This window comes from Mobula hypostoma, chromosome 9 (genome assembly GCF_963921235.1).
Source record: "Mobula hypostoma chromosome 9, sMobHyp1.1, whole genome shotgun sequence".
In the NCBI taxonomy this organism is placed as follows: domain Eukaryota; kingdom Metazoa; phylum Chordata; class Chondrichthyes; order Myliobatiformes; family Myliobatidae; genus Mobula; species Mobula hypostoma.
In genome coordinates, this window is record NC_086105.1 from 116018825 (window position 1) to 116031425 (window position 12601).

At 39.0% G+C, this 12601-nt stretch overlaps 1 protein-coding gene across 5 annotated transcripts in view; it reads left to right on the forward strand.

Moving 5' to 3' along the window:
- The window catches only part of dhrs7b (dehydrogenase/reductase (SDR family) member 7B), a 44375-nt gene extending 38141 nt beyond the window's left edge, over positions 1-6234 (forward strand). For 4 of the 5 annotated variants that reach the window (XM_063058968.1, XM_063058970.1, XM_063058969.1 and 1 more), the window contains exons 6-7: positions 2094-2246; positions 3940-6233. In XM_063058968.1, coding sequence (XP_062915038.1) covers positions 2094-2246; positions 3940-4145 — 359 coding nt within the window. In that variant the 3' untranslated portion in view covers positions 4146-6233. Of the gene's footprint in view, positions 1-2093; positions 2247-3939 lie in introns of all 5 variants that reach the window. The other variant, XM_063058967.1, reaches the window with a different exon arrangement.
- Positions 6235-12601: the final 6367 nt, after the last annotated feature.

The following is a 12601-nucleotide window of genomic DNA, read 5'->3' on the forward strand; positions in this document are numbered from 1 at the left end:
GACTTAACCTATTGCACACAAAACCATACTGACTTTAGCAAGGTCCCACATGGTCCCCTTGGTCAGGAAGGTTCATTCGCTTGGCATTCAAGATGAGGTAGTAAATTGGATTAGTCATTGGCTTTGTGGGAGAAGCTGGAGAGTAGTAGTAGATAGTTGCCTTTCTGACTGGAGGCCTGTGACAACTGAAGTGCTGCAGGGATTAGTGCTGGGCCTGTGGTTTGTCATCTATAGCAATGATCTGGATGCTAATGTGGTTAACTGGCTCAGCAAATTTGTGGGTGACAGCAAGATTGGAGGTGTAGTGGACAATGAGGAGGACTGGCAGAGCTTGTAAGTGGACAGAGCTTGTATAAGACATTGGTGAACCCTCTGTTGGTCAGGATCAACCATGGAAGTTGTGTCCTAGCTGTCTAGATACACAAGCCTGGCAGTATTATCTGGAGAGCAAGCTCTCCCTTTCCACACAGCTGATGAACCCAAGGGAACAACAGAGACCGATACAGTTTGGTACCCGCACCACAGAAGTTGGCAGTCCGTATTGAACTCGATGTAGGTCTGCTTTAAGGACCCCCAGCTCCAGATTTTTCCATCGAGATTTATTCACAAAGCCTTCTCCATGGTTTGGTATAGCCACAAGGTAGCAGAGGTTTAAGACCAGAGTGTTCCTTCTCTTCGATGAGCTGCCAACCACAGCTAACAAGCTCCATTTGTCCGAAGTAACTGGTTTTAAGATAGATTTAAGATGCCAGTAACCCACCTTGCCCCTTCTATTGTCGTTAGAAATGGTTCCACAGGGCTTAGTTGCTAAGCCACATGTGAAGGCCAGGAGCTGGACTTGATTGTTAGAGGCTATTTCAGGTGCATGCCATAGTGAGTATCTAATAGATTATGGGAACTTGTAAAAAGATGTAAATAGGGTTGAAACAGTACAGAGAAAATTTATAAGGATGTTGCCAGGACTGGAGGAAAGATTGAATAGGTTAGGATTTATTCCCTAGAATTTAGAAGACTGAGGGCAGATTTAATTGAGATATATAAAACTATGAGGGGTATAGATAGGTTATAGCAGGATTTTTCCACTAAGGGTTAGGTGGGACTACAACTAGGAAGTCATGGGTTAAGGGTGAAAGGTGAAAAGTTTAAGGAGAACATGAGGGAAAACTTCACTCAGAGGATTGTGAATGTGGAACGAGCTGCCAACTCAATTGATGCATGCGAGCTTGATTTCACCGTTTAAGAGAAGTTTGGAAATAGACAGTTTACCTGGTTCAGCATGGACAAGATAAGCCGAGGGGCCCGTTTCTGAGCTGGACTTTTCAATGATTCTATAAAATAACAAGCAGGATAGACACAGGAGAGTCAGTGGATGTTGTATTCATGGATTTTCAAAGGGCTTTTGACCGGGTGCTGCACATGATACTGCTTAAGAAGGTAAGAGCCCATGGTATTACAGGAAAGATACTAGCATGGATAGAAGATGATTGCCTGACTGGCAGGAGGCAAAGAATGGGAATAAAGGGGACCTATTCTGGTTGGCTGCTGGTGACAAGTTGTGTTCTGTGGGTGTCAGTGTTGGGACTGCTTCTTTTCACATTTTATATCAATGATTTGCATGATGGAATTGATGGCTTTGTGGCCAAGTTTGTAGATGATATAAAGATGTGTGGAGGGTTAGGTAGTTTAGAGGAAAATGGGAGCCTGCAGAAGGTACTTAAACAGATTAGGGAAATGGGCAAAGAAGTGGCGGATGCAATATAGTGCAGGGAAATGTATGGTCATGCACTTTGGTAGAAAGAATAAAGACATAGACTATTTTGTAAAGGGGTCATTTTGAGGTAGACTGCAGATAATGGAACCTTGAGTAGCACAAAATGCTGGAGGAACTCTGCAGGTTCAGCAGAATCTATGGGGAAAAACTGGGCAGTCGACATTTTCTCTGGTCCAGATGAAGAATCTCGATTTGAAATGTTGACTGTTTATTTCTCTCCATAAGTACTGCCTGGCCTGCTGAGTGCCAACAGCATTTTGTCCATTTCCTCACTTTCTTTTTCTAAAATGTTGAATTGGTCCATATTGGTTTCTCATTGCAGATGCAGCATCCAAACATGCCACTCAAGCCTTTTTTGACTGCCTGCGTGCCGAAATGGAGCAATACCAAATTCATGTGTCCGTAATCAGCCCAGGATATATCCACACTAATCTTTCCCTGAATGCAGTCACTGGCAATGGATCCAAATATGGTGGTATGATTTTAATCACTCTGAACTAGTTTTGGGCTTTCTCATTTATGGATAAATCAATGCCATTGCATATAGCATCATTATTGGTATGAGTATAAAGAAAATCCAAGTAAATTAAATGGGGGATTACTAGTGAGGTTACTGTATATATACCTCACTGTTGTATTCATTATACTCAGGCTTCTTTGTAACAGTTTTTATTTTTCAAGATAACTAATATGCCTGAAGCAATTTCAACTAGCACCATGCTTCGAACATAGTGAAAAGTCCGAAAATATCTCTCAGGAGCATTAATTTAATTTTTAAAAAATAAGTTGATCCAAAGGAGGAATCAGAATCAGGTCTATTATCACTGACCTCTGTAGTGAAATTTGTTTTGTAATAGCAGTACAGCGCAATACATAAAAATTATTATAAGTTGGAATAAGAAATATATTTTAAAAAAAGAGCAAAATAGTGGGGTCATTTCCATGGGTTCATGGACCATTCAGAAATCTGATGGCAGAGGTAAGAAATTGTTCCTAAAACATTGATTGTGCATCTTCAGACTCTTGTGCCTGCTCGTCGATGGTAGTAATCAGAAGAGGGCATGGCCTGGGTAATGAGGGTCCTTAATGATCTTCTTATGGCACTGCCTTTGAAGATGTCCATGATGTTGGGGAGCCTGATGTCCATGATGGAGCTGGCTGAGTCTACAGTCTTCTGCAGCTTTTTATTCATTGGAGTATTGGAGCCTTCATACCATGCTCTGATGCATCCAGTCAGAATGCTGTCCATGGTACACCTGTAAAAGTTTACTAAAGTCTTTGGTGACTTACCAATCTCCTCAAACTCTAAATGAAGTATAGCCAGTTTTGGGATTGCATAAGTATGTTGACACCTAGGAATGTGAGGCTGCTCACATTTTTCTTTGCTGATCCCCCAATGAGGATTGGTGTGTCCTCTCCCGATGTATGTTTCCTGAAGTTCACAATCAATTCCTTGGTCTTACTGACATTAAGTGCAAGGTTGTTGTTGTGACATGACTGAACCAACTCTTTCTTACTCCTGTATGCCTTCTCATCTCCATCTGAGATTCTGCCAACAACAGTTGTGTCATCTCAGATTTATAGATGGCATTTGAGCTGTGCCTAGCCACACAGTCATAAGTGTAGAGAAAGTAGAGCAGTGGGCTAAACATGCATCTTTGAGATGTGCCTTTGTTGATTGTCAAAAAGGAGATGTTATTAGCAGTCTCCACTGATTGTGGTCAGTCATTTGATCAAGCAAATAAGCCATTCCGAGGATTTTCAAGAAATATAAAAATTGGCGATGCAGTGAATGCCAGAGCTTGGGTTCCTGGAGTGGAGTGTATAACCATCAGTGTAAGCGTTTTGAAAATAGGGGTACAAAAAACTAGGATTGGAGAAATGTAGGTATCTTGGACAGTTGCATTAGGGTATTGAGATAGGGGAAGGGAAGAGATCATGGAAGCATTTGAACACCAAGATGAGAATTTTGAAGGCAATATATTGCTGGTATGGCAGTATGATCCAGGTCAAGAACAAACAAGGTTTACCTATCATTAAATGTCTCCACTTTTTCCTACTCATTGCAGCCTGAACTGTAAGTTGACATCCAGGTACTTTGATAACACATGGGGAAAATGCCAGTAAACAAGCACATATTAATCCATTGCTTTTCTCTTTAAATCTAGTGATGGACAAGAGTACAGCAGGGGGTTACGAACCTCGTGTTGTTGCTGAAGCTGTACTCACAGCAGTTTGCAGGAAGAAGAAGGATGTCCTGGTAGCTGGGTTACTCCCCACTATTGCAATTTACTTGCGAGCATTGGTTCCAAGCCTTTTCTTTCCTATCATGGCAGCAAGAGCTAAAAAGGAGCGCAAGGTGAAGGATGATTAATCACATCTAGGGCTCCATTTTCCACAAATTGGTTGAGAAACTAAATGGTGCTTGCTTGTGCCCAGTGATGTCTCTATCACTGCATCCAGGTCTGCTTTGATGGTTTTTCCAGGTTTCTGGGACAAGCTTTACAGATTGCACTGAAACTAGCATAAATTCAGTGAAATGAATACGGGTTGAGCATCCCTTATCCGAAATGCTTGGGGCTGGAAGTGTTTTGGATTTCGGACTTCAGAATATTTGCATCTATATAATGAGATACCTTGGGGATGGGAACCCAAATCTAAACACAAAATCAGTTTATATTACATATACAGTTCATACCTATACCCTGAAGGTAGTTTTATATATTTTAATAAATTTGTGCATGAAACAATGTGCACATTGTACCATCAGGAAGACAAGCCATCACTACCTCGGCCGTCCATGTGGACAGTCAGTGACTGTTCGGCATTGCCATCATTCCTGACTGAATTTATGTGCTACTGGTAAATATTCTTTGTCTTGTACTTGTTCATCACACAAATTTACTGATGCAGCCATTCAGCGTGTGCTAGATTTTCATCAATGATGATCCTAGCAAACTCATCAATTAATTTCTCAATTGCTTTGTGATCAGCAAACACTATCAATACAAATCTTTAAAATTTTTATGCTATGCCTTTTCTTAAATTTTTGGAATCAGCCTGCTGAATATTCACTTTAAGTTACAGTTCATCATGATAGATCTTTGCTTGTGTCATGATCAGCATACCATTAACCGGCATAGGTTTGCAGAGATGTTGACAAGTCCACTCTTTCAATACACGATTGAGATCTTCATTTTTTGCTTTATGCAGTGCTTTTGATTCTTCATTAACTGCTCAGAACTGGCTGTAGTGCGGAGTGACCTGCTTTATCGCCTGGGTACCTTCCCTGGATCTTGTGGAATTTTCCATTTGAGATGTCATATCAGCATTTTTAAAAAATTCAGATTTCAGAGGTTTTTGGGTTTTGTAATTTCGGATAAGGGGTGCTCAAACTGTCTTAATACTTCTGTATGCATTTTCCTCTTCATTATTTTGAGATAAGTTGTGTAGAAGAAGCAAGGAAGAGGGAGAATATTGTTACTGTAACTGTCAAACAGAGGGGTGCTCAACCTGTATCATGCGACTTTAAACAGAACCAGTATACTTATAGAAGAAATCAAATGTATGGCATTGCATTCACAATCTGCAACCTGAGTATCAGTGCAAAGTCTAAAGCTCTTTGCACCTGAGCTAAACCTTGTCTATGTTTTGGGTGAAGCTGCTTGGGTGAGCCAGCCCTTCTAGTGACTTTCACTTCAGTATCTGAATTTTGAAACATGCTTTGGCTATTATTGCGATAATTGCAACATCAGTGCAAGTGAAACAAATGGATAAAAATTAGATTTTTGTTAAAGGGCATTGATCTGCGGCTTTTATTTATGCCAAGTGCATGGGCAGAACATGGAAATCAGCCCATCCTGTCTATGTTGACCCAGTTGTCCACTTGAGAATACCCCATTTCTCCATTAACTAAAGGTAAATGAGAAAGTTTGGCTCAGCTTGTATCTATCACTAATTATGTCATCATATACAGGTAAAACCCAAGCTGAAAGGAACTGTTGATCTTAAGAGTATTGTTTTCTCTTTCTCAACCCCTACACTCTTTCTCCCCCCCCCCATTCATCGTGCTTCTGTCTCTCCCTAGTTCCACCATATTGTTAAAGTCAAAGAGGAACTCAGCACACATAACTGCCCTTCAGCCCAACGAGTCCACACCAACAGAATTCACCCAGCTGGTTTGGCCAATGTCCCTCTAAGTCTTTCATTTCTATGTACTGATCCAAGTGCTTATATCATTATATCTGCCTCAACTACTTCTGGCAGCTCATTCCATGTACTCAACTGTATGAAAAAATTGCCCTTCAGTCCCATAGTTTTGTTCTCACCACCCTACCTGTGATGTTGCTTTTAGCAAACTGCACTCGTACTAGACACAGAGAAAATCTGCAGATACTGGAAATGCAAAGCAACACATAAAAAATGCTGTTGGAACACAGCAGGCCAGGCAGCAACTATGGTAAAGAGTTGACAGTTGACGTTTCGGGCCGAGACCCTTCATCCAGTCCTGATGAGGAGTCTCAGTCCAAAACATCAACTGTTTACTCTTTTCCATAGATACTGCCTGGCCTGCTGAATTCCTCCAGCATTTTGTGTGTGTTGCTTTGCACTTGTACTCCTAGATTCCTCTGTTCCGTTGCACTCCACAGTGCCCTACCTTTCGGTCTCTTCCTCTCACTTTTCAAATGAAAGTCCATTTGCCACTCCCTGGCCCACTTAACATAGTAACTGACTGACTTGATTAAGATTGCTGTAATCTAGAGTAGATTAGTTAAAGTTGATTTTTTGAGATTGTTAATGACATTTAAATTACACCAATAATCATTTATATAAAATTCATTTATATAAACAAGTATTAATATATTTTTACAAATAATTGCAGTAAAAAGAATTTAATATCATTCATTGGGCACTCAACATTTGATTTCAAACTTCATTGGTTCCAAAAATTGAGCCTTTAATGCAAATATCTGAGTACGACTGCAGAAAGGAAAGGTTGTGTGAAAGAATGTACAATGGAAGTTAATCGACGTTTGGGACATATTCAGTTCCAGCACTGAAGGTATTGCAGTGGCTCCAGATATAGTTGCAGTCAGCAGACAATGTTAGGATTTAACCTGGATTTGCTGGATTGAACAATAATTGAACTCTGAATTTACTGCTAAACAGATGAACATTCATTGGTGCATCATTTGAAAAGCGGGCCAATATCTACACAAGTAAATTGAGAAATTTCCATGTTACCAGGTTATTTGTGCTGCCCTCTCCCAGCTTGCCACAACTGACATTCATTTACAGGTTTACTTTGTACAGAAAATGAGGTATTACTGTAAAAGTCCTCAATTTAAAACTTAGAAAATAATTGAAATTGTGGAGCTAGGAATTATTGTTGGAGATTGTTCTTTTTTCTGTCCCTGATTCATCCTATTTCTTTGCTCTGCTGTTCATTCGCAATTCTTAAATGTAATTAGTTGGAGATTTGCAATCACCATAGCCTGCTACAAACGTGGAAAATGGAAATGACAGGTGAAAAAGCTAGTATGGTACTGTACAAAATGTTTCTCTCCACTAGATTTTGTTAAATTAATAGATGGAACCAAGATTGAATTATGACACAGAAACCCAAACCGAACAATAAATTAAGTTTGCACAAGTTCTTTTGAACCATGAAAGATTCCCTGTTACAAATTTGCAATGTGTTTTCAACCCTGCCGCACCCCCCCACCCCCCCAACCAGTGCCCGGTCAATAAAGAAAAAAATCAGTAATTCCCACATACAAGTGTAGTGATGCTGGAATATCAAAGTGCAAGGCTAAAAGGACTTGCCTTCACATGGTGTATTTTCTAAATTCCTTTCTGTTGTAGAGATGTTTAATAACAATATACCATCATGTATTCATTGGTGCCAGAAAGCTTTACTATCCAAAAAAAGCTCAGTAACTCAAAGTTGACCTAGTGAGTAACTGATCTGTTTGCATTAAATCTTTTGTAGCCAGTTTCTGCTTAGTCTATCTCCACTACAAAAAGGGACACCACATTACAAACTCAGCAAGTGTGTTTGCATGGATTGCTTGTACAATATGTTAATTTCTGTCATAGTTTACATACTTTAATTTTATGAATCTTGGTCTCAGAAACCGACATTTTACGCTATTGTAAAAAGAAGGCAAAGGAAAAATAATGTGCTCCTTTGTAACATGTAATTTACTATTTAAAAAAAGTCAAGCTGGAAAATGCAGCTGAAAATACCTACAGTCCATCAGTGTTAAAGTTGTATTCAGGCTTTGGGCTACATCCATTTCAGTGTTCTGATTATATTTTACTCGTCAATATTTTGTTTTGTTTTTGATGAAGATGACAGCTAAGAAATCTGTACACTTATAAAACCTCAGAACAGAGAGAAAGTGGTATTGTATTACTTTTTTAAGATTACACAAAGTGGACATTTTTGGTAAGAGGTTCAGTTTCAGAAGGGGGCATTTTTCATCTTACAAAATGTCTGATGGCCCCAAAAGATATCTCATTATTTGACACCTTATAAAGTATTTGAAACCACCATTGTCTCATTATGTAGGAAACCCTGTATCATACATACATTTATTTATGTCAGCAGGAGCACAAAAAAGAGTTTACTTAGTCCAAGGTAAGAAATGTTTACAACATGAAGCTATTGTTTAACCACATATTAAAATTAAATTGCAATGATTGCAAACCTCAATCAAAAAGGCAAAGGCATGTGTAAGTGCGGTATTACTGCTTAGTGCTAATTGGTAATATTACTGATATGCTAGTATTAGCTTGTAAAGGAATTTGATCAGCACAGAACTTGTGTTCTTATGCAATGTTTGATGATAGAAAAACAAACTAATTCATTAATTGTTGCATTAATAGTAGTGAGTGGAAAGGGATGGAATGATTTCAAAATCACCTTGAATTGTAGACTATCAGATATGGTTGCAGATTGTGGTAGACCACATCTGACCTTTACTGTCTAGCAATGTTTTTAAAAATTTTTTTAACTTTCAACAGGATCTGAAACATTAAAGGCATCACAGGATACATAGATCTAGTTTTTTTTTCCCCCCACATTCACAAATATCCATTCATCTGTAGTCTTAACAACTCAGATTCCATTCAGCCAGCAAATTGCATGCAGGGTTCATAACATGTCTCCTACCTTTTATCCTGCCTTGAAACTCAGCCAAAGTAGTACACCCAAGTTTCTTGTTGTGGCCTTGTTGCTTTGGAAAATGCACTGTTTGGCACATTAATAGGAATTTGAAAATGTGATGTATTCCTGTGCATTAGGTCCATCGTGAAACAGACTGGGCCGTGACTGGGACTAACACTCTGTCAACGTGCCTTAACTGACAATAATACTCCATAATAGAAAGTCCATGATGTGACTCGGAAGTGTGAGCATTTCTGTATCTCAGGACCCTCCTCTCAGGCAAATGATGAAATTAATTATTGATCTTCAAGTATTTCCACTCAGCCTTTGGCCATTTAAGGAAGTGAGCAAAGACCAAGACCTCAAACACAGCCCATAGTCTACTGCAGAGCTGCACTTCATTCTTTTGATCCCAGCCACACCTGAAACACAAGTATGGGAGAGGTAGCACCATTCTCCGTAAAATCCTCCAAATCCACCCGGATAATTGAACCAATTTCAAAGTGTTCTCCCAGCACAAAATGGATAATGGCATCCACTGGGGAGACTGCATCATTCCATACCTGACCCCATTCTCCCAACACAAACACTCAAAGCTCCTGGATGGAGATTATGATTGAAGGATATTCTTAAAGCCTCCTTCAAAATAACTTATAAATGACTTGGATGAGGAAGTGGAAGGGGGAGTTAGTAAGTTTGCAGATGATATGGAGGACTTGTAGAGGGCTGTTGTAGGTTCGAATGGGACACTGACAAGATACAGAGCTGAGCTGAGAAATAGCAGATGGAGTTCAACTATGAAAAATGTGAAGGGATTCATTTTGGAAGGTCAAATCTGAACAGAATAGAGAACTAATTGTAGGATTCTTGGCAGTGTGAAGGAACAGAGAATATTGGGGTCCACCACAAGTTGAAAGTGTTGTTAACAAGACATATGGTGTGTCAGCCATCATTAGTCTGCGGATTGAGTTCAGGAGATGCAAGGTAATGTTGCAGCTCTAACACTGTTTGTACCATACTTGGAATATTGAGTTCCATTCTGCTCACCTCATTATAGGAAAAATGTGGAAACTTCAGAGAGGGTGTACAGATTTACCAGGTTACTGCATGGACTTGAGGGCATGTCATATGAAGATAGGTTGAGCAAACTAGGGCTTTTCTCTTCAGAGCGAAGAATGAGTGGTGACTTGATAAAGGTGTACAAGATGATAAGCGGCATAGGTAGAGTCGATAACCAGGCCTTTGCAGGGTGGAAATGGCTAATACAATGCAGCATAATTTTAAGGTGATTGGAGGAAAGTATAGGGACAGGAGTTAAAATAAGAGGTAGGTTCTTTGCAGAGTGGTGGGTGCATTGAATGCCCTTTTGGGAGCAGTGCTAGAGACAGAAACATGAGAGGCATTTAAGAAACTTTTAAGCATATGGATGATAGAAAAATGGAGTGTTATGTAGAAGGGCTACATTGATCTTAGAGTAGATTAAAAGGTTGACGTATCATTCTGGGCTGAAGGACCTATACTATGCCGATATGCTCTCTGCTCTAAAACAAAACATACATACTCATATGTGGGAATCCCTGGCCCACCAATATGGAAGAAAGATACAGAAAGTGCATCTCTATCAGTAGTGCACAAAAGCCCAGCAAAGACGATGGAAGGAGAGTGCCATTATGCATTTGACCAACCCTCCTGCCACTTCAAGCACCACCTGCCTAATCCGTGGCCTCATCATCAATCTCAGAACAACTATCCCAGAGTGGAAGCAAGTCATCCTCAATCCCAAGGGACTACCTAAAAGAAGCTTGGTGATATAACAATGCATTAAGTAACTTGAAAGACCTGTTTGGGACTAGGTAACAATAATATCTCAGTATGAAGTTAGCTGTAAGATGTTGCCGCTCTAATTCTTTGTAAAGCATTGATCCTAGATTCCTAGAAGAACCCTAATGTTCCTAATAGAACCCTAATAGATATGACGCATATGCATTAACTTATAGTAAATCTTAAGAATTGTTTTTTGCAAGAACATTATTTGCCGCCTTTTGTCAGCAACACATTTGATTTGCTCACAAGTTTATTTAAAGTATGTAATTCAAATCATTTGACACTAAGAAAATGGAACTCTTAACATGCTAATTTAATCTACTAATTTGCCAGATGCACACCTTAACAAAATACCAAAATAGAAGTATTTCAGAACATGAGAAAGAATACTGAAATTGCCCAGGGGGTTCAGTCACTTTCATACTTCCTTGGCAACATAAGAACCATAAATCTTTTTCACCATGATGGCATGCACAAACTGCAATGATGTGCTTCAATGCAAGGTTAAATTATTGTAGCCTTAAAAATATTCATCATAAGCTTTCATCATAAAGACATTAGCTCCTTGAAAGATCAACCAATTCAAAATCAAATTGAAATGTTTTTCCAAAGAAAAAAACCCACTCTGAAAATATTTTCGGGAATTGTTTTGATGTGTAAAACACTTGAGTGTCAACACAGTACATCCCTTACCTCTGCAAATGATTAGATACAATTCATGCAACTCCTACATTTACACTTAAAATGTGGCAGCTTATATTGTTTTCATTGCCTGATGAACAATTCACACACACCTTCCTGCTCAAGAGAAAATAAAGCAAGAAGCTGATTACCTTGGAGAAACACAAGTCAGGCAGAATCTGTCCAAAGAAAAGTTACTTTAACATTAACTACTTCTCTTTGCAGTTGCTGCCTGATCTGCAGAACGCTTTCAGCATTTTCTGCATTTATGGAAGAAAATGCAATTGACAAGTTCTGTAAGAGAACCTATTCTATTGAATAGTAGAAAGATGTTTAACTTAGCTTGTGCTAGAGTTCAAAATGGTCACATTGTCCTTAAGACAAAGCAATGTACAATTTATTAGATTATGTTTGATATAAACAGCCATTTTGAATGGAATGAGTAACTTACTATTTAGAGTTTTGTCACAGAGAAAACATAGGGAAACCTAGGGACAGACAGGTGAAGCAAGGAGGCATGAGTGTGATGCAAAATGGAACAATTGCGACATTCTTATCTTAAAGTTGTCAAATTACAGTGCAACTGCATATGGTAACCCTAGCTCTCTCTGCAATGAAAGTGTTAATTTCTACAGAACAGCTCTTAAGCAGCATGTGGCTCTTTCATATGCACCTTCTGCACCTCTGATTTCATCATTTGTTTGGAATTTTATAATACTCCAGTATTGTGATTACACATTTCTCCCAAGTAAATTGTGCTTCGGGATACCAGATAAAAATAAACTAGAGTTCTTTGAACAGTCATCTGCATCCCTCTTGTGGATATTAGTGTTTCCTGTTGTGGGTGCTGGACAAAGCAATGGTGAAAGCAACGAAGAAATTTAAGTATGAAGATGAACATAGATCTTTAGAATGGGAACACAAATTTGGAGGAAAATGCATCTGCTTATCATGCAACAGTTAGATTATTTGAATAGGGCAACTGGAAGTAACACAACAACACAAGAATGCCTATTGTCTCAAGCTTAGAATCCAAATTCATGGACCTTGTGTTTCAAGAGTTAGTGATTTTATCAAACTGACAGCCAGCCAGGTAATGAAATAGCTATAATAAATAAGTTGGCTAAATTTAGTTTTTATTGCATTGAAAAGCT